Genomic DNA, 26,548 nt, shown 5'->3' on the forward strand with positions numbered 1-26,548 from the left:
GATTTTAGTGTTTATCCAATCGTAAAAAACTGTAATGTTGCTGAAAAGCTGAAAATCTATTGTAGTCCATGCAGATAACTAGATGTGGAATGTTCTGATTCCTTGATAGCAGAGTATAGTATGTTTTCGTGAGAATAAAGTATGGACCATGCATATGACCCTCTGCTGTTATGTATTTCCACATTCATACACATGCATGCACATTTACATGCAAACATGCAGATACCCCCACACACACAGAATGGGTTCTCATGTAAAGTTATGCGTTCTACACCTTGAAATAGATTGTTGGTGTGAGGTTGAAACAGATTCAGTGTCACAGCTTGGGAGAGCTGGAAATGATTAACAAAAATAACTTGCTTAATAACTGCTTGATGAAAATGGTGCTCTTTTTTACAGTTTTTTACAATCATTTTCATACTTGTCTCAATATCATGTACACTTTTTCAAAACTCAAAAGTGACTCATGCTGCCATAACTATAGCATATGCTCTCTGCCATTAAACTACATTATCACTCAATGTACAATAAACTCAAAGACACAGATAACTTGAAGAATTGCAAAACAGCTCTATGCTACATTCTCTGTGGTATACCATAGTACAAAAAAAACACACTTTTCATTCCCAGTACAGTTAGTGATACAACAACACACAAGACTACCATTAGAAGTGTCCTGTAGCCCTAATGCTGATCCGTGGTGACCTCTGAATTTAGAACGTTTAAATACATTTACCTTGAATCATTCAAAAGAATTTAGCGCATCTAATCCACCTCTAAAATCCCCATAATCCATGAATATTCCGAGGCAAGCAGTAGTCATGACACCATCAACAAACTTTTTTGGTCTGTTGGTTTGTCACAATACTTACTTACCACATGTGCTCAATGGTGTCAGTGGTACATGTGCTCAATGGTGTCAGTGGTACATGTGCTCAATGGTGTCAGTGGTACAGTGGTTAGGGTTGTCGTCTAACAAGTAGCTGACCTTGGTCCAATTCCTGGGCAATGCAAGATGCTATTGTAAGTCATTTTGGTACCAGACCTTTGTTGTGTTTTTGGGTCACTTTATCTCATTGCCCATGACACACATATACAGCAGTAACAGTCGGAAAACAGCGACAACTACATCTATATTGTTCCCTCATACCTGCACCCCTTTTGTATAATTGGCAACAAGGCTGCAAACAAACAAAACAAAGCAGAAAACTGAATGCATTTTCAGCAAAAATTACAGAATAACCTGTTTGATTTCAAGTGTATAATTTCATTTGTCTGTTAAAATACTGCATCTTTCCATCTAAAATGTGTCCGTTTCTGACCTGAAAGTTAACTGTTTTGAGCAGAGTATCTAAATGTCTGCAAAAAATGCTGTAGTTGCACAGAGTTTTACTGGTGGTGAACATTGACAGGTATCTATGAATTTGGTGAATGAAGTGGTCATTGAATGCATTTTGTATCTAAACAATGCAAAAGTATCCGGAATTTAGTTCACATAGTCTACTGATATGGTGAATGTGTTAAGTGTTGAGTGTAACATGAAGAGTAGACATTGAGTAGGTATTTCAAAATTAGTTTGACAATCAATCAATGTGTAATCCCTGAAGGGGGTAAAGTCAGCAGAGCATTTAGCAACTTTAGTGATTCAGTTGGACTTATTCCAATTCTACCCTGAGTGGTGTCTGACAAACACAGCCAGGAGGGGAGTGTGTGGTGGCCAGTCATAGCTGTGTGACGCACTCACTCTCTCTAATTCCATGCTGAAGCATCTGCTGTATGAGTAATGCCCTGCATTAACCCCATGAGAGAAAAAAGAATATGAGCCAATGTGGGTCTGAAAAGGATTAGGGATTTTTCACCCTGGATCTTCCCTCTTTAATATTCTCAAAATTACAACATCCTCAGTTGTAATCCCATGGGGCTGTGCGTACAATTGTGACAGTTTGTGACTGAGTGAGTGAGTGAGTGAGTGAGTGTGTGTGTGGGTGTGTGTGTGGGTGTGTGTGGGTGTGTGTGTGTGTGTGTGTGTGTGTGTGTGTGTGTGTGTGTGTGTGTGTGTGTGTGTGTGTGTGTGTGTGTAGAAAGCTAGTTCCAGGTCAGATAATTATTTTCTTATACTTATATTTCAGGTTGTGAGGCAAGTACCTTGTATGTGTTTCTGCCCCTGTCCCTGCCGCTGATGCCATTTAGGCCCCTTTAGACAGTATATGCCATCTAAACCTGCAAAATATGGTATAAAGATCTGGGCTGCCTGTGATGCGACTTCTTCATATGCTTGGAACTTACAAGTCTACATAGGGAAACCTGATGAGGACGCCCTGAGAAAAAATCAAGGAATGAGAGTTGTCCTGGACATGGCTCAGGAACTCAGTGGACACAACATCACATGCGACAATTTTTTTACGTTTACAAGCTGGGACAGGAGATGACCATGGTGGGAATGATAAGGAAAAACAGGTCTGAGCTCCCACCCCAACTGCTACCTACAAAGAACAGGCCTGTCAACTCTTCCAAGTTTGTGTACACGACTGACACGTCCCTGGTATCCTATGTGCCAAAGAAACGCAAGAATGTGATACTCATGAGTACACTGCACAGGGATGGGATAATCTGTGGCCTGGAGCATCAGAAACCAGAGAGCATCATGGATTATAATGCCAAAATAGGATGGGTGGACAACATGGACAAGCTGGTGTCTGCCTACAGCTGCAAAAGGAGGACCCTACGCTGGCCACTGGCGACTTTCTTTAACATATTGGACATCTCGGCGTACAACACCTTTGTCACCTGGATGGCACTGAACCCGGAGTGGAAGAGAGGGAAGCTCCAGAGGATCTGCCTTTTTCTCGAGGAACTGGGAAAAACACTGGTGAAACCTTAAATCCTGAGAAGACAACATGTTCCAAGAACCTCAGCCTCTGCAGCCACCGTGAGGATTCAGGAGGACAATACTGGTGCCCCATCAACCCATGTTGTGCTATGTAAACTAACCTGATTTCAAATGAAATTCAATGAAATTCAAATAAATAAAATAACTATGAAAAACCTTGCTTCATTTGTAAATTTGTTGAATTGTGTCCACTCATATCTTGATTATAATTGATTTTATAAAAAAAATAAATAAATAAAAACGGGTAGCACTTAAATTCATAAATGTGATATAACAAAGTTAAAGGGCAAATATTAACCATATTTGCTGTTTATATTGCTTCTGATTGGGATGAAGTAAACATCTGTTGAGTATTTGATTTGATTGTGTTGAATTAAAAACCCAAAAATACAGCGGGTCCACCAGACCCACAACACCGGTTGAGTAACAAAAAAAATGAACACCATACAAGGGTTAATGTGGCCTCTTGTGATGCTGACATTTGCTGATATTCAACACATTGCTTTGCATTCCCTGTGAGACTGATGTATGAGAGAGAGGGAGAAAGAGAGAGCGTTGACATGGAGAGAATTAAAAAGAGACCAGATGAGATTGTAAATATGCTTCTTTTCTAAAAACAGAGCCAACAAGGTATGACAATGTCACTGACACAGTAAAACTTATAATTCCTCTGATATTTCAACGGACCCTACATCTGACAGAAATCTTCAGGCTTGGTTATCAAGAAGCAGACATGAAGCAAGAAAGGTACTTGTCAGGAACTTGAGAAATACTTAGGTATTTGTTCAGGCTGCATCTCTCTCCTCTCTCCTCAGAAAAGTGCATTTTTTTTTATCAGAATCAGAATCAGAATCAGAATCAGAATCAGAAAGATTTTTACTGCCAAGTAGGTTTACACCTACCAGAAATGTTCTGTGGTACATTGGTGCAAACAATAAACATACACAATAAACAATACACATATTAAGTTATTTTTCAAACATAGGAAAAACAATACATAAAATATATTAAAAAAATGTACAGAATATGTTAAAGGGAAAAATGAAAGAGCTGTGCAGTCTATGCAGGAGTGTGCAAATACGAGTGCAGGATAAGAGTCTGTGTTGGGGGGCGGGGGTCCCGGGCCTTTTTGATGAGGCCAACCGCAGACGGGAAGAAGCTGCTCTGGTGGCGTGAGGTTTTGGTCCTGATGGACCGCAGCCTTCTGCTGGAGGGGAGTGTCCAAGGAGTTTGTGTCCAGGGTGGGAGGGGTCGGCCATAATCTTCCCTGCACGCCTCAGGGTCCTGGATGCATACAGGTCCTGGAGAGATGGCAGATTGCATCCAATCACCTTCTCAGCAGAACGAATGACACGCTGCAGTCTGATTTTGTCCTTGGCAGTGGCAGCGTACCAGATGGTGATGGAGGAGGTGAGGATGGACTCAATGATGGAGGTGTAAAAGTTCACCATCATTGCCTTTGGCAGGTTGAACTTCTTCAGCTGCCGCAGGAAGTATATCCTCTGATGTGCTTTTTTGGTGAGGGAGATGATGTTCAGCTCCCACTTGAGGTCCTGGGAAGCGGATGGACTCAGGGTGATGGGGGTGGGTGGGGCTGGGTTCTTTCTAAAATCTACAAACATCTCCACTGTTTTCAGAGTGTTGAGCTCAAGGTTGTTCTGTCCACACCAGGTCACCAGATGATCAATCTCCCACCTGTAGGCAGACTCATCCCCACCAGAGATAAGCCCAATGAGGGTGGTGTCGGGGAGCTTGACGGACTGCTGACTGGAGGTGCAGCTGTTGGTGTACAGGGAGAAGAGTAGAGGGGAAAGAACGCTTGAGGGGAACCGGTGCTGATGGTCCAGGGGTCAGAGACATGTTTTCCCAGCCTCACGTCAGACAGGAAGTCTGTGATCCACCTGCAGGTGGAGTCAGGCACACTAAGCCGGAGAAGCTTGTCCTGTAGCAGAGCCGGGATGATTGTATTGAAGGCAGAGCTGAAGTCCACAAACAGGATCCTGGCATAGGTTCCTGAGGAGTCCAGGTGCTGGAGGATGGAGTGGAGGGCCATGTTTACTGCATCGTCTACAGACCTGTTAGCTCTGTAGGCAAACTGCAGGGGGTCCAGTAGAGGGTCAGTGATGGCTTTGAGATGACGCAGCACAAGGCGCTCAAATTACTTCATCACCACAGAGGTCAGGGCCATGGGTCTGTAGTGATTAAGTCCTGTGATCTTTGTTTTTTTTGGGACGGGGATGATGGTCAAGGTTTCCAGTGAGGTGTCAAAAATGTCTGTGAACACCGGAGACAGCTGATCAGCACAGTGCTTCAGGATGAATGGAGAGACAGAGTCTGGCCCGGTTGCTTTGCGGGGTTCTGTCTCCCGAAGAGTCTGTAGACGTCCCTCTCCATAATGGATAGAGTCGTCACTGTGGTGGGGGAGAAGGGGGGGTGCTCTGAGGTGGGTAGCTGTGGAGAGGCGCAGGCCTTTGCTGTGGTGGGGGAGGTGAAGCTGATTGGCAGTCTTTGCGGGTGTCCGATGTAGGGCACCTCTTGAAGCTGCACTCGTTGACTGAGTCCTGAGGGGAGAGGTTGAGTCTGGACAGGCCAGGGGTGTTCGGGGAGGTGGGAGAGTTGGGCGAGGAGATGCTGGAGCCACCCCCTCCTGCTCTGCCAGTCCTCATCCTTACCAGGCCCCCCGCCACAGACACGGGGCCCCCCTCCTCCACCAGGCCCTCCATCAACGCGGACAGGCTCTGCCGGACGCGCGTGCAGAAGTGTGGGCAGCTGAAGGCGTACAACACCGGGTTGAGCACAGGGTTGAGGAAAGCAAAGGTGGTGGCCAGGGGCAGGCCCTTCTCCACCAGCAGGGCAAAGCGCTTGGGATGGTACTGGGCAGCCACCTCCAGCAGGCAGAAGACGTGGTAGGGCCCCCAGCACAAGAAGAAGGCGGCAATGACTGAGGCCACCATCTTGGTGAACCCACGGGAGAGGCGCACGGAGGTAGCTCTGCCCGCCAGGCTCATGCAGCTGTTCTCCCTCTGCCGGCGCCGGCGCCGTGCCAGGAGGCTGAGGCCGCAGTACACGTAGCTGCCCGCAATGATCATAAGTGGTGCAACAAAAGCCAGCAGCGTCTTGGAGACAGCAGTGGCCGCCTGCCGCACCCGGCAGTCCCGCTGCAGCACCGCCTGCGAGGAGTACAGCGCGAAGTTGTGGTAGCAAAACCAACCGCCGTCTACCTTAGGCGTTACGGAGCGGAACAGGAAGTAAGGGAAAGCATTGGCAGCCGCCCACAGCCAGCCAACGGCACACACCTTCCAGGCAGCTGCCACCGAACGGTGGTTCTGGCTCCACACGGGCCGGGTCACCAGCAGGCATCGGTCTAGTGAGATGGCGGCCAGCAGGAAGGCCGATACGAACATGTTGAGGAAAAAGACAGAAGCCTGGGCCGAGCAGAGAGGTGCACCCAGCTCCCAGCTGTGGTTCACGTGCAGGTAGTGTGTGAAGAGCGGCAGCGTGAGTGTAGCCAGGAAGTCGGACAGGGCCAGGTTCAGCATCCAGACGGCCGCCACAGTCTTGCGGCGCAGCCGTACGCCCAGCACCCACAGCACCAGCGCGTTCTCCAGGATGCCCAGGCAGGACACCAGCCCGTGGATGCAGACCACCACCTGCGTGGCCTGCGTGTTGTTGCTGGGCCGATGGAGGCGCATGCTCTGCAGCAGTGGGCAGTAGAGCTCAGGGGAGGAGGCTGATGTGGAGGAGTTGGAGAAAGAGGGATCCATGACACTGATGGGAAAGAGAGACACTGGATGTGTGAGAGGGGGAGAGAGGGAAAGAGTTTCTTCCACATCAAAGCCTTTAGCAGACAGATCTTAACACACAGGAAAACAGGAAATAAGACTACAAAGTTAAAGCTAATCAAATTAACTCACTGTCAGCCCAAGCTCTTCTAACGCAACAGCATTGGTTTGAGCCTTATTACATTTGCACTGATATTTGGGGAAAGGACACTCTGTCTGCATGCCTCTCTTCCCACACACTCTGACGGCAACCTCTCTGTGTCACTCGGATGTGTGGTGCCACAGTGGCTTTCTCTTAACATTTGCAGCGGTTGCTCCTCTATCTCCAACAACAAGGTATGTTCTAACCTTATGACGCAAGTTAAGTGTATGAGTGTGTTTTGATATGTGGCAGGAGGAGAGCCAGGATTTGAGCTCAAGTTATTACTCAAGAAAAGGCAAAGAAATGATGAGAAGATACACGATGGAAGACAGAGGGTCATGTTTGATATGTTTGTGTGTGTGTGTGTGTGTGTGTGTGTGTGTGTGTGTGTGTGTGTGTGTGTGTGTGTGTTTGAGTGTGTGACTGTGTGTAGTGATGATAAAGCTGGAAATAAATGCTCATCTTAACTGAAAAGCAAAACAAACGTCTAAATCCTGGTTCTGTAAGTGATGCTGATAGGAGGCATGTGTCATGTCTGTATGCCTTCAGTCTGTGCTGTGGTAATGAGACATGGGGGACACTTATTGTCAGGTTGTCATTATTGTCATTGTTCAGGTGCTTCATAGTTAAAAGAAAAGGATTTTTCAACCTGGGCCCTTTTTTTTAATCTATTTGGGTCCATATTTTTACTATGGATAAAAACTATCTAAATTGGTCCAGTATTGAGTTAGACTGCTAAAACTGGCAACCACAAAGCAGCAATTCAATGGAATCCTAAGGATCAAGCAGGTATGTCAAAATAAACCACTTGTTTTAGCCACTGACTTGCCCATGCATGTCATTATAAGGGTCAGACGACATGGAATCGATTCCTACAGAGATAAACCTTCTGTTTACTGTAAATGAACTGTAGAACATTACTGTTTGGAAAGTCAGTGTTTTACCGTTCTCTTCTTCCAGTCACTGATGTAGTAGCACCATATTCAGCCTACCAAGTGGTGCTGGAGTGGGCACTCAGACAGTGCCTCATTTGGATAGTCAACTACAGGCACTGATCATTTTTGTCCCTGGTGAAAACTTTGACAAAAAAAAAAATCTCAAAACAAGTCCCAGGTTGAAAAATGTAGATGTTTCCGTTTGAACTCTGAGGTCAGTAGAAATCAGTCAAATATGTATGTGTCTTCAGGTACAGTGGAGAGAACTGTAAAGGCGAATGGGAAAAGACATGGCACAGGACATGATACTGACAGATTTGTTTTGTACTTGTATGTGCATGTGAGTTGGAAGAGGAAAAGAAACAGCTTTGAGTAACAGAATGAAAAACTGAGGTGGTGTACTGCCTGACTCACGGGGGAAGACTGATAAAGTGCACTCTCGAAAGCCTCAACTGGCAGAGAAAAAGATAAGTGAGAGTGAGAAAGGGAAAAATCCCTGACAAGGATCAGTGTTCTCAGTGGGAAAAAAACAACCTTTGTGACTATGCAATATTTTCATAGGCACAGACCGTTTACAAACCATACTGATCAACAAGACTTTTGCAGTATTGCATCACTTACCATCACCTGGCTTGCCTCAGGCCACCGGGGAGCCATTCATCACACCGGGCTGCCATAACACAGAACCCTGAACCACGCTGTTAAAATGACATACTGCTAACCAAACAGTTTAGAGGAAATAAGTCCTTGTTAGCCCTTATTAGATGTTGCGCTGTGCCACAAATGCTGTTTTTCAGTCATTCAGTGTTCTTTCCCAAAAGCCATGTTTTAGTTATTGGTGCTTTTCAGTGTCTTGGAAACATCAGTGTGAAGTAGCGTAGAAAATACCACTCGTAAAATCTCATCATAATGCCGTGACAACAGCATGTCAAAGCCTGTCTCCATCAGCCAACTGCATTCCGAGGAATTTCATGCTTAGACTGTTCTTGAAGGGTGTGCAAGATAAACAAACACATTTACAGACAGACTAGCAGGTTATATCTGCTCACGCTGTACATCTGCGTAAGTGTTATTTGTGTAGGTGTTGGCATGCCGTGTATCCAAGCATATGGGTGCATTTATGTTTAGATAACTAACACCTACAGATTTAATCCATGCTCTACCTCACTCAGTGGCAGCTTCACTTCCGAGATTGACCTATCTGGTCGTGACATCAGTTCCAGAACAGTAGCATCAGCCCCAATGAAATACAGTGCAAAGCTTTGCTTATTTGACTGAGGTAGTGAGACCTACTTCATATAGGATGTCTTCTGAAATCTCCCATTCTAATTTTGTGTTGCGGATGGACAAGAGGACTGAAGAGGTGTGCAATGAAATTATTCTGTCTGCTAAACCTGTCTGCTGACCCCAGCGTCCTAATTTACAGGTGTCCTGTCTGCTGACCCCAGCGACCTAATGTACTGGCTTCCTGTCTGCTGGTCCCAACGTCCTAATGTACAAGCGTCCTGTCTGAAGTGAAACCCCCTAATCTAATTAACACCACCCCCCCCCACTCCCCTTCCGCACACACGCAGGTAACATAGTTACGACGCAGGCTATTATGACAGGCCCTAGTCAGTGGCGTAAGGCAGTGGTTCCCAAACATTTTACAGTCCCGTACCTTCAGACATTCAATCTCCAGCTACGTCCCACCCCCCGTATCCGCCGCCGCCACGCCCCCTCCCCCAGCGCACATATTCAGCCTATAACACTTGAAACTGTCATGGTAGGTCACTAACCAAACTTTAGATTGACATAAATATGTCTATGGGCCACAGCGACCGCACCTGCTGCACCCCCTATAGTTACGCCCCTGTACACACACACACACACACACACACACACACACACACACACACACACACAGGCACACACACATATGTTTACTAACCTCTATATGCGCAAGCACTGTATCTATTCCAACTGTTTCTGGGAAGTGACTCTCATTCGGTGTCGTATTTCTGGTTTCATCCGTGTCCTCGGCATGTTACCCCAGATGCCAGCCTGGAATGTAACAGGTTATTCAAGTCATCTGCTCAAAGTTTCTTTTTCTTAAGAAAGCAGTCAGAATGGAAATGTCTTAGAAAAAGGATTTTTTAACCAACAATGTCAAAGTCTGCGTTGCTACTCACCTATGTGGTCATTGTGTCTGTCTTCCTCTTCTCTTTCAAATGGTTTTATTCTTTTGGGCGAAACTTTCTCCCTGTCATTACTCCTTTGATCTATGTGCTCCTCTGTCCCCCTCTGTTCTTCACGTCTCATTCCAGTCACTCTTGACACATACTTTACCACTCATCATGATGATGAAGGAGGAGCATGTAGACAGAGGGAGAGAGAGAGAGAGAGAGAGTGTATGTGAATAAGAGGGAGCAAAATGAGAAGTAGAAGAAGGAACAGGAAGTTCATGTGCATGTACAGTATGATATCTGTGTATTTGAGTCAGCATTATGAGGAGGGGATGATGAGGAGAATCAACAGCTCAGAGTGCAGTTCACATAGGGATCAGTGTATCTGTATGACGTAGCGAGGGGGACAGAAAGCGAGAGAGCGGGGGGAGAGTGAGAAATGTATTGATCATGACAGTTTGAATCCTTCTGTGCCTACTTAACCTTGGCATGTGAAATACCACATTCTGCCTCCAGAACAACAATTCAGTAAGAATGTAAGATGTAGGGTTGTACAGGCTTATTCCTCTGGCCCGTCCGAAGGAGTATGCACTACTGCACTACTCAAGGGTGGCCGCTAGATTATGTAAACGTAAACACAACATTTATTCACAACTGTCATAGTTTTGTGCCTTTTAGGAAGCAGCTACAGACACCTAAACTGTCATATCCATGATATGCTGTATGCCAGTAGTGTTTTGGTCATATCCAAGATATGCTGTATGCCAGTAGTGTTTTGGTCATATCCATGATATGCTGTATGCCAGTAGCGTTTTGGTGTACAAATATTAAATACCTCAAAAGTGATGTGACACATTTTTATGGCAAAGCATTTCAGTCCAATAAAGAGTTGATTGTAGAGGTGACTTGAGAGAACTAAACATATAGCTATCATGATGTGCGTATTTTTTAGGATTTGTGAGAGTCATTTATTGGATCTACACCAGACCCTTGCTTTTAAAGAACTGAGAGCAGGGATAGAGAACTTAGATGGGGAAGGATGCCAAGACCACTGTGCCAAGATCGCTGTCTTAAAAAACGACCACACTGAGACAAGAAATAGATAATTTTGTGTACCTACCTTAGTTCAAGCCTAGAGTAGCACATGTATAAAAATGTATAGATGTCTGGATAGATGTATAGATTTAGGAGAATCCACAGGAGATAGTGGAACGTGAAATACACAGGAGAAATACTTAAAGTGTCAATATGTATTTTTATTTACCATTTTAAGATATGTTTTTGTAGGCAACACCATCAGGTTAATTTCAATGGAACAAGGTAATTTTGTCTTTTCGAGATAAACACTCCCGTCCCACTACATGCCCAGTCTTTTCACTATGTAGTCTTGTGTCTGCCTTGAAACCTGGCAGATTTGTTAGAACAGCTTTCACAGGGTGACACACCCAAATACAACACTGAAATACATTGCTGCAATCTTTTCAGTGACGGCTGCGCTGTTGTTGGGGTTTGCAAGTAGGTTGGCTGTTATCACCTTATCTGAGGTAACTCAAGGTGGAAAGAAAATAAATGATTTTAGTGTGGGTGCTCCCGGGAAAATCTAATCCACAGCCTTGGTGTTGCTAGAACCTCATAAGCACTGAACTAAAGGAACAACAATCAGGGGATTGATTGTCTCAGTTGGCTTAAAGCTGTCTAGATTTGGCAGGCAAGGGAAATATTGGTTTTGACATCATTGTGTGTCAAGGTGTTCAAAAAATGATTTCAGAAAATGAGTTTAGTGATCCAGAAAAATAAATGTTAAGAGCAATGCCTTCATCTAGTGGCAGAACATAGCCCCTGCAACCATTCCCTGGGGTTCTTATGGTTTTTTAGGTTCAAACACAATATGAAATCATAATTAGGGAATGTAGGAGGGAAGGAATAAAGCCATGTGTGATGTCATGTATGGCTACACCTAAAAGCAACCTAGCCTCTGACCTGTGGACCTTGGGACAGCCTCTTATAGGTGGGGATCATGATTCCTCAGTGAGTGGAACTTTGAAAGGTTCTGCACCTTTAACATTGAAACCAAAAAAGACATCATGTAGAGTTGCCATGGAAAATAGCTTGTGGTCAGAGACAGAAGCATTAGTTTTGAGTGAAACCTGAAAACAATGAGTGAAATGTGACAAAAGGGACAGTGTGACAGGACTTCCTTACTATGTTATGTGTTCTCATTCATTTGCAAACACTCCAATTACACAATATTGTAATGTTCCTGTGTAGCTAACACAAATGAAAAAGGTGTGTTGGGTCAATCATTGACTAAACTCTCCTATGTTGAATGCAAAAGCTTGACAGGTAGGAATTCTGTTTATTCCAGAAAGGGGTTCCCTGAATGGTCAATGATAACAGGATATGAGCTACACTTCTCCACCCAAGCTATGTCATAAAACATCAGATATGACAGATACGTGTACATACGTACAGTATATAAATGCCAAAAGCTGTCTTAGAGGCAGTAGGCTGAAATAGGAGACACATTGGAGAGTGAGGTGCTGTAAACTGAGGTAGGATGATTCTGATCAATGTTACCTTGAGTTTAATTTATTCTATTTGATGTCTTTCTTTAACTCTATTTCATATTTAAAATTCTTCATCATAGCTATTGTTAGTGTTATTCACAAAAGCCTATTAAGTTCTTTTACATAACAGATTATGGTCAGCATGTACTACAAAAACTAAGACCCAACACGTCCAATTCAACCTGTGAATCATATTTAAACTTTACACAAAAGTGTAAGATTATTTGAGCATGGATGGGACTGTTTTGCATTATTTCTGTTTTAATAATGTGTTGACCGTAAAGTTGACCGTACGAATGTATAATTATTTTACTTTTGGCTGGAAGGCTATTTTCTTCTAATAACCTTACCAATATCCTTGTTTTACTCCAGTAGAACTGTCTTTTGCTAAACAAATAAGCTTTCATTCTGAGGAAACCTTATAATATAATATCTGCTGAGGAAAATATATATTTGAGCACAAAAAGTCAGTTTCAAGAAGCAACAACATCTACATTAAATAATACATTCTAATGACAGCTTGTTGTGAAATTCAGCTATACATACAAGAAAATAAATGAAAGGCAGTTATTTGATTAAAGTAGTAATGATTAACTAGGGTATCTTGAGGTTACTGTTTCCTTGAGGTCATGAATGTGAAGACACATTGCTCTTTTGTTACTGTAGATGTTAATGATGTCGTCAACCTGCTGTGTGGCTCTTTTGGTGCTGGCCCTGTCTGGAGTGACCCAGGCCTTCATGCCGGTTGGTGGGGGCACCTCCACCCATGCCACCATCACAGGAAGTGCAGTGCTCAGTAAAATCACTGAGGTGTGTCGGGCTGTAGCGGAATCTGAAGGCAGGGAGTTCAAGCCTACGGTGAGAAGCTCTGTCTGTCTGTCTGTCTGTCTGTCTGTCTGTCTCTGTGTGTGTGTGTGTGTGTGTGTGTGTGTGTGTCTGTGTGTGTCTGTGTCTGTACAAGTGAACTATTAGGCAGTGTGTATGAGTCTGTGTCTGTTTTCTTGTATGACTGTCTTTCTTGTGAATTAATCAGTGGTGTGTAGCCTATACGTCAGTGTGCGTATGTGTCTGTCTGGTCACCACAAACTTCTTGTGAATCTTCAGGGTTCATCAGCAGAGGAGCTGTTGAGAGCGTGTCTAGGCACGGCCACTGGAGAAGTGTCAGCGGCAAAGTTCCGCACGGCACTCAACCAGGTCTACATGCAGAACGGCCTGGTGGACCGTGACTTGGCCAACAGCCCAGCCCACCATGTCAGCAACGAGGCCTTCATCCAGGCCCGCACTCTCATTACTGAGGGAACCTTTAGTGTCAAGGCCAATGTCCGCAAGGAGAACTTCCAAGCAGCAAGAGAGACACTAGGGCGAGTCTTCCACACCTTACAGGTAAGGGTACAGAGAAAGAGGGAAAAGAATATAAATAAGAGAGAAAGAGGGACAGAAGGCCCGAGGAAGAACATGGGACACGGGGTGGGGGGGATATGTGACCAAAAAAGTGTGGGAAAGAAACAGTTGTTGTAAATGTTGTAAATGGATCACCTATCTACATTTGCAGGACTTTTACAGCCATAGTAACTGGGTGGAGTTGGGGAACAGAAGTCCCTACATCAACCTCCTCCGACCAGACCTTCCCATCGACAATGTTGCAGGTACATGGTTAATGGGATATGATGTTCTCATTATGATATCATATGATGTCATTAAGTCATAAAACACATGCTATTATTTGCCCCTGATACAAACAGTGATTCACCTTTTGCCTGGAAAGCCAACCCTCTGCTGGTCATAAAGTCAGGGGACTAAGCCTAAAACAGGGTCACCATCAGCACAAGGGCTTTTGGTGTGGTTTCTCAGAAGATATCCTGTCTATTCGTGGGAGGGCACAAATATGGTGTGTGATTGTATGAGTGTGTATAAACATGATTGTGTGTGTGTGTGTGTGTGTGTGTGTGTGTGTGTGTGTGTGTGTGTGTGTGTGTGTGTGTGTAACAGATATTGAAACTCCTACATGTAATGACTGTGCCAGTGGTACATGTCCAAACCCTCTCTTGCCTGACATCCTGACTCAGAAGAAACTCACCTCAGGATACATGGGTCTGCTCTCTGCTACCAAACCTAAAGGTACATATCACACACACATGTGACATAGGTGGACACATAACAAAATTGTACATATACAGTATATCATTTGTTTTACAGTTGGGAAACACACTATCATGATGAAAATGAGTGAATGGAAAAAATGTCCAAAAAGTTAAACATTATAACAAGAAAATATCCTTGAAAATTAACAGCTTAAAAACAAAAAGTAGGCATATACGAATAGCAACATAAAGAATTTAAATGTAATGAATATGTTAATGTAACAGAAATTCAAGTAAAGTATCTAGTTGTAAGATTTGTAACTGTTGCAGCATGATAGGACATGCTGAGTTTGACAGGACTTTCGTCTCAACCGTAAAATATTTCAAAGCCCATTAAAGCTTCTGCAACTCTGCAGTTTATGAGAGGCCTGTGCAATAAGGTTATCAGGATGTGTGGGCGGATAATGGTCCTTCTGCTGATAGGAAAGTGTAGCCATGGAGGGGCGTCTGACATGACCAGCACCCAGGTCCCCCGGGGAGGCATCAGCAAGGACGAGCGCAGACCAGACAACGCAGCCCTACACGATGCAGCAGTCGCTGTTGCAACACAAGCCACTCTAGAGCTCCTGGAAGACATCCGAGGGGCGGCGGGCAACAATGAGTTCCTGCGGTAAGGGCGAGGTTACCAGGGAAGTGTCCATGACAACCTTGCCCATTCTTGAATTAGTCCTGTGTGAATTAGACTTTCTTATGAATTAGTCCTAAATTCAGTGAAAGCCCAATGGCTAATTCAGGCATATTCATCTCAGAGCAAACTCTTTTTAAAGTTCCTGTGTTAACTCTCCATGTCTCTCTCTCTCTCTTCATCCTTCTCTTTCTGTCTCAGACTGATGGGCATTGCCCGCTCGTCTGTCCTCTGTTTTGTGATTGACACCACAGGCAGCATGGCTGACGACATTGCTGAGGCAAAGAGGGTCGCCACTAACATCATCGACAGCAAGAAGGGCACAGTGGATGAGCCCTCTGAATACATCCTTGTCCAGTTTAATGACCCTAGTAAGGACCCATCCCAGCCAATTGTTAAGGATCCATCCCACCTTCTCTTATACTAGCAAAATGGCTCTAGAGTCTACATACAAACACATGTTTACATACACATAAAAAATGTGAATGTGAACATATCTGTAAATGTACCAGAGGGTTAATAAGTGTATATTATATTTTATATATAAAAAAATGATACCACACTGCATTGCTGAAAAGGAAGAAAAAAACTCTCTCACACTCTTTGATCAACAAGTAAACATTTTAACTTGATGTGACTGTTTTCACCAGTCAGGAAACTTCCAAAAGCATGCCAACTAATTTGCAAGCACACAGCACATTGAATCATGGACATGTACCCCTGTGGTGAATCTGGATACGCAAATAAGCAAATTGTATAAAATACAACAGATTCAAATAAAGGAAATCAGCACGTAAAATCTTATTACAACATCAAATAAGGACTTATATAAGGACTTATAATATATCAACAATGTAACATTAAAGGGGTCCACAAATATGTAACACCTATATAACATTATACTAAAGTAACATTTCTCAGTGCTAATGCATTTTCATATGTCTGTCTGTCTGTCTGTTTATCTGTGTGTGTATGTGTGTATGTATGTGTGTGTGTGTGTGTGTGTGTGTGTGTGTGTGTGTGAACTGTGCACATGTGTTCATTATTACAGAATTTGGCCCTCTGATTAGGACTACTAACCCAGAGGAGATGAAAACACAGATCGCTGCTCTTAAGGCAAACGGGGGCGGGGACATTCCAGAGATGTGTCTCTCAGGACTTCAGGTACAGACTGGAGATGATCACCATATAGGGAAAATAAATGACAGTTATATAACATATGCATTTGAATATATAAATTACAGTTACAAGTCCTTTAAGGCCCTTATATCGTTCTCTCGTTTCCTAACTCTTGTCATTCATCTCTGGTGCAGCTGGCTCTGACTGGCGCACCTCCTTCCTCCCAAATCTACATTTTCACCGATGCTCCCGCGAAAGACATAGACCTGGAGAAGACAATCATTTCCCTGATCCGCAGCACAAAATCAACAGTACGCTTGCTGGATTAAAGACTATGTTAGACAAAACACACACACACACACACACACACACACACACACACACACACACACACACACACACACACACACACACACACACACACACACACACACACACTTGCATATTCTCAAACGTCTCTTCTGATTCCTCCCCATACAGGTGAACATTTTCATGACAGCCTCAAAGAGGAGCTCTAAGTATGCTGGGCGCACGCCCCGGGCAGATTTCCGTGTGTACTATGACCTGGCGCTGGCCTCTGGTGGACAGGCCATCGAGGTTTCAAAGTCCAGCCTTCCCCAGGCTACCGATATCATTGTGGACTCCTCCACTTCTGCCCTGGTCAGCTGAGTTGCCCCTCCGTTCCTGTGATGTTGTGTGGTCACCATCATGATTCTAATGCTCTGTCCGACTGCTGAATGAAAATATATGATTACGCAGCCATTGAATCAAATAAGACTGAAGTGATAGCATCCAGAGCAAATATATATACCTCAAAGAATTCATTGTTATGAATATAATAAGATGTTGAATCTTCACTTAAGAGGATAAAGAATACATTTTACACAATACAGCCATAACACATTTAAGGTTCTATTAACATGGTGTTCCTCTCTGCCTTTGTTTGATTGCCTCTCCATGTCTCAGGTGACAATTCTGCAGAGAGCCAGAAACCCTGGAAAAGTAGAGACCTTTCCCTTCCTTCTGGATGAGTCTGTTTCCAATGTGACCTTGTATATCACTGGGACTTCACTGGCGTTCACTCTACGAAGCCCCAAAGGTAAGACAGGAGGTTTGATGAACCAACATCAGTCTGCAGCAGATTGTACCACATTCTTTAGAAATGATGATTCATAGATCAAAAGTATATTTCAAATCTCTTATGAAAGCTGGCCCTCACATTCAGAACAGATACTTCAAACACAGAAGGATTCTAAGTTTAGAAACTTAGATTTTTAAATTGCATACCTCTTGAGGCAGTTACCTTATTCAACACAGTTTCCCATACCTCAACAAAATGAACTAATTTGGCAATGAACTATGATTTTCATTAGTTTAAAAATATATATATTTAATTTAAAATGGACACAGCAAGGCACACTTACAAGGAAGTGAACACTGGGCATTGCCATAAATGCTATTCTACTGTTGTAATTCATTTGTAAATTAAATAGATTGGCTGTTGAGCTCAAATATCAACAGCATTTTCCAGAATGCCTGACTGTGCCTTCAAATGACTTTCCCTTTCTGTCTCATCTTAGGTGTTTCTCAGAGTTCAACACAGACAACTGGACCTCTGGGAACAATTCAGACTGTGGGCAATCTGAAGCGAATCAGACTCGACACCCTAAACCAGACGGGATTATGGGAAATCCACATGAACACTGGGAGTGCCTACACTGTCAAAGTAACCGGTGGGTTTCATTTTAAAACTGCTTAGTTTAGTAGTTCATAGCTGTCCCCACTGCTTGTGCTCCGAGCTGTGGAGGGGAGAAGCCAAAAGAGAAGCCACATGTATGTATGGTGCATGTATATATGTAAGTGTAGTGTATGTGTCATGGATCTGCATGTGTGTGTGTGTGTGTGTGTGTGTGTGTGTGTATCATCTACAGGTCAGAGTTCCATCACTTTTGTTTATGATTTTGTGGAGACATTTGAAGGGCCTCACCCAGGGTATGGAGTCATTGATGGACGCCCACAGGCAGGTAGGAGAAGTCAACAACAATCACTGAATTCACTTGGATCTCTCTTTCCATCATTCATCTCTTCTTTTCCACCTCCCTAAACATCGCTCCCTTTCTCCAACGCTCCTGTCAGGTTTGCTAGTCAAACTACTGCTGACACTCACCGGCCGGCAAGGACCAGAGAGTCTGAAGGTGATGGAGGCAGCCCTGGTGGAGGTGTCTGGCTCAGGTGTGGCCAATGGAACAGTGGAGGAAATGGGAGGTGGAGACTTCCTGGTGACTGTGAAGAGTGCCCCAGCAGGTGAATTTGTGGTTCTCCTTAAGGGGGAGGACATGTCCACCTCTAGCCGATTCCAGAGGCAATCCACCACACAGATGTCCATGACTCCAGTGTCAGTCAAGGTGTGTAGAATTCTCTCTACACCATATAGCCTACTTACAGTGGGGTGGGTAACTATGTTTTTTACATTACAGTAACTGAAGGCCGTGGAGTCTTCACCATCAGCGGTGTTCACATTGAATTTGAAAAAGCACACATCTGTATTTTGCATCATTAAGCTCCTACGGCCTGTCTAACCTACACTATTATGCCCTGTATGAGTAGTCTGATACAAAGCCTAAGTTAATATAAGTTCGCACTGTCCTGACACAATGCCACAAAATAATTTTACATGGCTTCTGTTGAAACTCACCAGTCATCTTTCAAACTGTTTCCCTTACATGTTGTCTGTACTGCAGGTTGTTGCTGACAACAACATGGAACCAGGAAAACCATTTGACATACCTTTCACCGTCAGCAGCAGTGTGGCGAAGACCAAGTTCAAAATTCGTGCGAGAAATGACAAGAACTTTGCCATGAAATCTCCTCCCAGGTGAGCATATTTTAAGGAACAAGCTAGCAAACACAAAACATGAATATATATAATGATATTCATACAATGGTGATAGTTTCTCAGTGCTTCCATCTCTGGATTCTCAATTATGCCGTGTTCATAGTATTTATGTCTCTTTGTGGCCACAGCATTGACAGTGGGAGTGGCACCGAGGCTGAAGGGACCATAACCATCACTGCCCCGACCAACACTGCGTCAGGCACTGATGTCACCCTGACCATTGATGTGGAGTCTACAGGAACCTCTGATTCAAACTACGCTGTGGTGCGCCTCTCTGTGATGAAAAAGGTGATACCTTAACAGTGACCAGTCATCTTTACAAAGTGCAAAGGAGTAGTTTGTTACCATGCTGGTTTGAGATATTATAACTATACTACAATTAAACTGTCAAAGAAATCACTGTGGTTTGCAACACTCAAATTGCTGTGATTAAAAATGGCACGCTGTTGTGTGAACAAATTACCATCATAGGGACGTAACTGACTCTTTGGCTTCTGTAATTCTCCAAAAGGTAACAGATTTCACCTCACCAGTATGTAATGTGATGAACATCAACAACAGCTGCCCAGCTAACTGCAGCATGGCTTCGTGGTACATCTCTGTCAACATCACTGACGGCAATGGGACGGGAGTTGAGAAGATCTGGATCCAGCAGGGCGAAAGTAAACTAGTCAGTATGAATGAAACTGAGCAGGGTGGCGTGACAGTGTTGCAGAACTCCTACCGCACCTCCTGCTGCACCCCTGTTCTCAAGCTGTCGGTCCTGGACAAAGCGGGCAATGTTGGCTCCTGCATGCACTCCATCATTCTGCCAACCACTACGCCAGTGCCTCTCACTACACCCAGTGGAGGATCCTCCTCCCTCAGTTTGGCCACACCCCTGTGGTTGTGGGCACTACTGTCTGCTCCCGTTCTTGCTCTAAGATTGGCATAAATCAGCATACCCATAATGCAGTCCCTCCAGGATTTGACGATGTTGTGTTTTCACAAATTCACAGAAATTCAAGGATTTCCCAAAATGACGGGGTTGTCATTTTCTCATAATATGTAAACATTAAATAAAATCATAACACACCCTCGCAACACCATGGAGTGACTGAAAAGGGAAATGATTTCAGGTTGTTTGATAAGGTCCAAAATCAACAGTGCTGCTGACTAATAAAGATGTGACCCATAAACCAATGAGAAGTTGATTTAGTAATACTGCCGAGGCATTGAACATCCCACAAATACTGCCCCTGTACCCTTTGTGTGACAGGTGATGCACAGTGAATGACACCTGCACATAGTCATAGACATATTTCCAGTACACATAATTTCCAATCACGTAATTTATGTAATGATTTGAGACATTCTGTTAGTTTCTGTAATCTATTTCCGGCATTAATCTAATTAATTGCTATTAATTCTACTGTCTAAGATGACAATTCAGAAATTAGACCACTTATGTACATTTAATTGTTTTAAGATATGTAAGAACAGTTTTAATGCTATGAATTAAAACACATTGCAGAAACATTAAACATTCTTGTGTCTGTTGTTACTTCATAACCCTATGCTATAAGTGCATACTGACTGCAGCCTGATATCATGAGCAAAACTTCAGTAAGTTATCCATAGGTGTCTTTGAAAAGGTAAGAAAAGGAGAGAGGGATACAGATATACACAGTATTTATTTTTCAAGTAATTGAAAAAAAGCAGCAAACTCAGAAAGAGCAAGCTTGCATATTTTACAGAGCAACACAAGCTTTATAAGGTCCTTCACAATTCTTTCATAAAAAAAGAGTTTAATTTATGTATACAATGCCAGCCCAAAAAGGTCCAGTTATTGTCACAGTATCTTATTTGTATGAATCCATCTCAAACAATGACTGTTCATTACTATGACACCAATCACAGACTGTTAAAAATTACCTCTGCCAAGGCCAATGGTGTACCAAGACCAGCAGATGTCAAACAACGCCCTATCTCGCAATGTTAAAGAAAGTTAAAAATCCCTGGATCTGGCCCTTGATCTGGATCCGCTCCAAAATTTCATGGGCTCTTCCTTGGCCCATGCTACACACCTTCATGAAAATTGGCCAAGTAGGTTTTGCGTAATCCTGCTGACAGGCAAACAAACCGACAGACAAACAAACTGGACTTGGTGGAGGTAATAAAAACCAACCATCTGTATATACAGCATTCACTACTAATCTATAATTAATATAACTAATGCTGTGTGTTGACATGTTTCTTGAGGTGTGCTGACTGAGTGAACCTCTTGCCACAGACCTTGCATTCATATGGCTTCTCCCCAGTGTGAATACGCTTATGCCTCTTAAAATTGCCAAGGTCCACAAATCCCTTGTCACAAGTTGGGCAGCTGTACCGCTTCTCCCCTCTGTGTCCCTGCATGTGCATGTTCAGTGCCATCCGGTGTTTGAACTTCTTCCCACACAGAGTGCAGCTGTAAGGCTTCTCTCCTGTGTGCATGCGCATGTGAGTTGCACGGTCCGCCTTGGCCAAAAAACGCTTGCCACAGACCTTGCAGGGGAATGGCTTCTCCCCTGTGTGGATGAGCTGGTGCTTGGTAAGAGTGAAGTGGTAGACAAAACTTTTGCCGCATTCAGGGCACTGATGCTGCTTCTCCTCGGCGTGGATCTGGACATGCCGGTTCAGGCCTCTCACACTTGGGAACGCTTTCCCACATTTGTCACATGAGAACGGCCTCTCTCCAGTGTGAAGTCTTGAGTGGTTTTCCAGTGCAGAGGCATTGCTGAGGACCCGGTCACACACCTCACACTGGTTCTTGCGTCCTTGGGACTTTCCAGGCTTGGCCAACCTTTTCTGGTCGATCTTTTTGCCATCCTTTGCTGAATCATCGTTAAGAGAAGCCATGTCATTTTGAGAGGCCATGTGTCCTTCTGCGTGATTGATGGGCCCCACACTTGATAGCTGATGCTTGCTTGTTTTGGGTTCTTCTGAATCGTTCAGGCTATCACTCTGTGTCTCAGACTGTCTAGTCCTGTTGGATTCTTGACGAGTCTTGAAGTGTGATCTTAGCCTCACCAGGACAGAATCAGTGTGCCCTTGGCCTTCTTTTTGTACATCACTTTCAAACGTGGTGGAGCTTCCATTACTTTGGTGTGCTGACACATTAGGTGGATCTGAGCATGTGGGAGAGTTCCTGAATTGTCCGTTTGGGTCCACATTTGCTGAGGGTGAATGAGACTGTTCTGACAGTGTGAGGGACTCTGAGTGGGTTGAAGAGAACTGATCAGATGTGATGCAGGGCGTCTGGGGGGGAATGCCTGGTTGGCTTAATGATACACATAGCTGGGATCTCACAGAGGACAAATGTTCTGATAGCATATTCACCTGGTCAAACATGGGTGGATGTAATGTTGTCAAATCTGGTTCTTCTTCCAAGTCGTGCATTGGGTCAAGGGAGGCATAGAAACTGTCTAATGGATAGGTCAACGGGACTTGTGGAGTTTCATGTGCTGACTGAAAAGGCATTGGGATAGAATGGACAGGAGGTAGAGTTGGAACTTGGTGTACTGGAGCAGAAGGCCTAGTTGCTGATATTGGAGTTGGAGTTGAATTCTGGAGTAATGCAACAAGTGGCATATTTGATCTAATTTGGCATGCAGAAGGATTATGTGGAACTGGGCATGGAGCGGAACTTAGCAAAGGTGCAACAGGTAGCATATGTGATGGAACTGAGCAGGGAACTGGATTTCCGGATGGTGGACCAAGGGGCATAAGTGATGAAACTGGACATGGAGCAAGATTCTGTTGGAATGGAGCAGGAGGCGTGCTGGATTGAACCGGGAATAGAGATTGAATTTGGGGTAATGGACGAGGAGATACAGTTGACAGAACTGGAGATGATGCCAGAGGAAGTGAACCAGGTGGTGGAACTGAAGTGAGAGTAGAGGCTTGGGGGCATGGAGAAGAGGACATAGTTGACTGTAATGGAATCTGAACAGACGGGAGAGGGGCAAACGGAATGAGATTATGTGTTGCAGGAGGCGGTGTCCTCATTGAATTGGGTGAGATCATAGAATAGGACTGAGGTGTTGTAACGCTGCAAAAAGAAGCATGAATTGGAACTGATGGAGCCAGCATATGGGTAAATGGAAGCAGAGTCTCAGTACATTTTGCTGTATTTTGCTGACCTTGTGGGCTGACTGGAACTGGAATGTGAGTTGCTCGAGGCAGAACCTGAGTCTGAGTTGGTATTCGAACCTGTGGGGGTGGGAATCGATTAGGGTGAGCCTGAGACTGAGCTGGTGGTACTGGATGCAGCACAACACAGGATGGTGGAGCAATAGTACTGACAACTGTAGGCAGAGATGGGGGCACAGGAAGACCTGAGGAGACTGGCATACGACATGGCTGAAGTGGAGATGAAACTGATTGGAATGGGCTTATACCGGCTGGAAGCAAGACCTGGCCTGCTGCGGCAATAAGGTTTGGTTGTGAATTAGGGAACTGTGTTGTTTGGGGAAAAACCTGAAATTGAGGAGCTTGTTGCTGAGATACTGGCACCAGAATTGGCTTACATTGCACCTGGCCTTGTGAGACCGGGTGATTGACAGGTGAGAAATTAAACTGCGCTGAGGGATTTGTTATATTAGTCACATGATTTGGAATCAGACCTGGTAAGCCTGGTGTTTGAGCCGGGAGAAAAGGAACTGGGGGAGGTGGGGCCGATTTAAGAGACCGCAGAGGAGGGAGAGTGAGAGCTTTGGAGACAGGATGTGGAGCTGACTGAACCCTAACCTGGGAGGTTTGAATCAGGACTTTACTTTGTGTGCATATAGGCAGCGATGTTGAAACTGGGACCTGGAACTGCACTGCAGTGCACTTGGGAGGTTCAGTTGGTTGGGGAAGCTGGACAGCTGAACTCTGAGCAGATATGGTTCCAACTTGGGATGACCTGAGAGCCTGTGTCTTCGTAGCAGTTGTCAGAACAGGAAACCTGTCTTTTTCTTCTAATGTTTTTCCTTGTTTAGCTTCTCTACTTTCAGACTCATTTCTCACTCTTTTATTGCTTCTGGTTTGGGCCTCAAAAGTGCAAATTGGGTGCTCCTCTGTATCCACTCTGGGGCCTGTTGAAGTAGTTTCTGAAGGCTTTCCAGAAAGGCTTTTCTGTGTTGTCTTTCTACTGACTCCTGAGGAGAGAAAAACTAAAAAAGAAAGAATAAAAGTGTGAAGAACTGAAGGAGAACTGAAAAAAAAAAAAAAATAATGACAATAAAGTCATCAAATTGAAGAATGTTCACACTTGTTGTGTTATTGTTATAACTATATTAAAAAAAGATTTTCTTACTTTCTGGAGGAATATCCTTTATATGCTGCTTCCGGATAAGCTTTGCCTCACCATTCTCTTGTTTCAGCAAAAAATACCCAGTGCTATGGTCATCAAAGTCAAGCTCCTGTGAAACAGACAGACAAGCGCACAAAGACAGAGAGAGAACCACGGAAGCACACACACAGAGACACAAAATGCACAAAACCACAGTGAGCATGTGACACAAACTAACCACAAACTGTGACAAACTTTGTTTAAAAAAAAGGGAGATAGGTGAACTATAAGTATAACGGTAGCCAATGGGTAAAGTGCTGTGCAGTGAGTAAACCTCACTCCCGACACCTTTATAGACGTGCTTGCAACAGACACTGTAGCCCCATGGGTTTAAGCCTCCTTGCTAGCACGCCTGCGTCCAAAACTTTGTAAATTTGAGATTGTAAATTTGAGTCCGATGCAGGACAGTGCTTAACCACACAACGCAGGTTACATAAGCACTGACCTCTTGCTTGATGAGCACCAATGCTAACTGGCGGTTTTCCTCCTCTGGGAGACTTGGGCACAGATCTTGAAATATACTCCTTTCACCATCTTCATTTTGAGAACAAGGGCTGCAGGATCTCTCCACCGTTGTTGGCCTGGCTGACACAGAGAGACCACATGCCATTTAGCATATTCATAGAATCAGCTGTAAATGTGTCGTGTAGGCTATAGCTTATTAGATCATATCTCAAATGTCCACATAATTTGTATCTGAAGTGCAAAAAAACTCCTATTTAGTATCATATGCAAGTGTATGCCTGCCATAATAACTACGCATAGTTTTACAAAGACAAATTGTGTCTAACTATTATGTATTGATAAACATGTTAGATAGACAAAACAAAGCAGTGAAAACCCCTGTTTCCTTCTTTCCTTCTTACTATGAGTCAATGTAGACCTGTCTCTAAGCACCTGTATTAATTTCAAAGTAGAAACCCAAGGGGGAAAGTTAATGTTTACATTGATACATGTTTAATGATTTAACCTACCTAAAAGCTAGTGCCTCACAGAAGGACTACAAAACACACACAAAAAAAATGTGTTGTTCTTTCGTGAGAAGGACAAAGGTGAAACAAGGACTGGTCTGGATCTAGCCACTACAGGCCGAGGTTTAAGTCAAACCAGGAAGTCTGTTGACACATCACATTGAAATAATTCACCAGTATCACAACTTACCACACTGCACACCGATGTCACGTTTATCAGGATTGTCTTTTGAAGTCGGGATATCGTTTTTTCCTGGGTCCGAACATAATCTCGTCTTTTCAAAAAAAGAAAGCTTATCATTTAAGTTGTCGTTCTCTTTCCTGACTCGGACTATTTCTGCTTTTAGTTCCTCAACTGAATTCTCGAAGAGTTGCATCGTCTCAGAAACAGTGTTATGCAGTAGCTTCTCCATAACAGATGGAAACTGCCGTTGAAAGTCTCCACGATTTGTCATTATTACACTTTTGAAGCAAAAAGTTCTTGGTTAATCATCTTCCAGGGTAGGCAGCTCAACGTGCGCAACTGGCTTCTTGCCCTCGGTTTCACAGTCGTTGACGCAATAACTCAGCAAAGCAAAGAGACCAATGTTCACTTCCGCACGCACTAGTCTGAAAGCAATAGAGGCGTGACCAACGGGACATTGTGATGCTAGTGTGGGTTAAATGTCTGCTAGGACTTGAATACTTGCTAGGTACGTCATAGACCGTGTTGCGTTTGTGACGTTTCGACTCCTCATTTGTCAAAGGAGTATTACATTACGCTACTTTATTGGTCAGAATGTATTTGCTGGCCGATTATTTCAATCAATCAATTAATTAATTAATTTGATCAAGAGGGACAGTGTACATTCATGAACATTAAAATGTAAATGCACCCTAGCCAAAAGGCTAGTTTCCATTTGCAGTCCCCTACCTATTTGCCAGTAGGACCCCGTAAACAATTAATTACGACTATTGAG

The 26,548-nt window shown here is 43.9% G+C and overlaps 3 protein-coding genes across 3 annotated transcripts; 1 reads left to right on the forward strand and 2 right to left on the reverse strand.

The window, feature by feature from the left end:
• Positions 1 to 5,001: 5,001 nt before the first annotated feature.
• On the reverse strand, positions 5,002 to 6,531 carry LOC105908405 (prostaglandin D2 receptor 2; the record flags this gene model as incomplete). Its single annotated transcript, XM_012836905.3, has 1 exon — positions 5,002 to 6,531. A coding segment is annotated over one exon (1,233 nt), but the record flags the coding sequence as incomplete, so codon positions are not given.
• Positions 6,532 to 12,331: 5,800 nt separating this feature from the next.
• Positions 12,332 to 20,785, forward strand: vwa11 (von Willebrand factor A domain containing 11). Its single transcript, XM_031560459.2, has 17 exons — positions 12,332 to 12,466; positions 13,148 to 13,339; positions 13,586 to 13,864; positions 14,034 to 14,127; positions 14,471 to 14,599; positions 15,046 to 15,232; positions 15,449 to 15,618; positions 16,299 to 16,411; positions 16,561 to 16,677; positions 16,847 to 17,026; positions 17,333 to 17,465; positions 17,947 to 18,099; positions 18,298 to 18,390; positions 18,503 to 18,771; positions 19,108 to 19,241; positions 19,391 to 19,550; positions 19,774 to 20,785. The coding sequence occupies exons 2-17, from the start codon at positions 13,148 to 13,150 to the stop codon at positions 20,194 to 20,196; spliced, it is 2,826 nt and encodes a 941-aa protein (XP_031416319.1). The 5' UTR covers positions 12,332 to 12,466; the 3' UTR covers positions 20,197 to 20,785.
• Positions 20,786 to 20,916: 131 nt separating this feature from the next.
• LOC105908402 lies at positions 20,917 to 26,246 on the reverse strand. The gene is made up of 4 exons (XM_031560457.2): positions 25,780 to 26,246; positions 25,064 to 25,203; positions 24,583 to 24,688; positions 20,917 to 24,439 (listed from the first exon to the last, which is right to left on the reverse strand). Exons 1-4 carry the CDS (start codon positions 26,042 to 26,044, stop codon positions 21,474 to 21,476), a joined length of 3,477 nt encoding a protein of 1,158 aa, XP_031416317.1. The 5' UTR covers positions 26,045 to 26,246; the 3' UTR covers positions 20,917 to 21,473.
• Positions 26,247 to 26,548: the final 302 nt, after the last annotated feature.

This window comes from Clupea harengus, chromosome 22, assembly GCF_900700415.2.
Source record: "Clupea harengus chromosome 22, Ch_v2.0.2, whole genome shotgun sequence".
Lineage (NCBI taxonomy): Eukaryota > Metazoa > Chordata > Actinopteri > Clupeiformes > Clupeidae > Clupea > Clupea harengus.

Excerpts from the sequence above, each read along its gene's own strand:
- vwa11 (XM_031560459.2), top strand. The coding sequence starts at position 13,148 with ATGTTAATGATGTCGTCAACCTGCTGTGTGGCTCTTTTGGTGCTGGCC. Across the intron at positions 15,233-15,448 it reads GGCAACAATGAGTTCCTGCG|ACTGATGGGCATTGCCCGCT; the intron begins GTAAGGGCGAGG and ends TTTCTGTCTCAG. Across the intron at positions 16,412-16,560 it reads TGTGTCTCTCAGGACTTCAG|CTGGCTCTGACTGGCGCACC; the intron begins GTACAGACTGGA and ends TCTCTGGTGCAG.
- LOC105908402 (XM_031560457.2), bottom strand. The coding sequence starts at position 26,044 with ATGACAAATCGTGGAGACTTTCAACGGCAGTTTCCATCTGTTATGGAG. Across the intron at positions 25,204-25,779 it reads TGACATCGGTGTGCAGTGTG|CCAGGCCAACAACGGTGGAG; the intron begins GTAAGTTGTGAT and ends TCTCTGTGTCAG. Across the intron at positions 24,689-25,063 it reads TGGTGCTCATCAAGCAAGAG|GAGCTTGACTTTGATGACCA; the intron begins GTCAGTGCTTAT and ends TCTGTTTCACAG.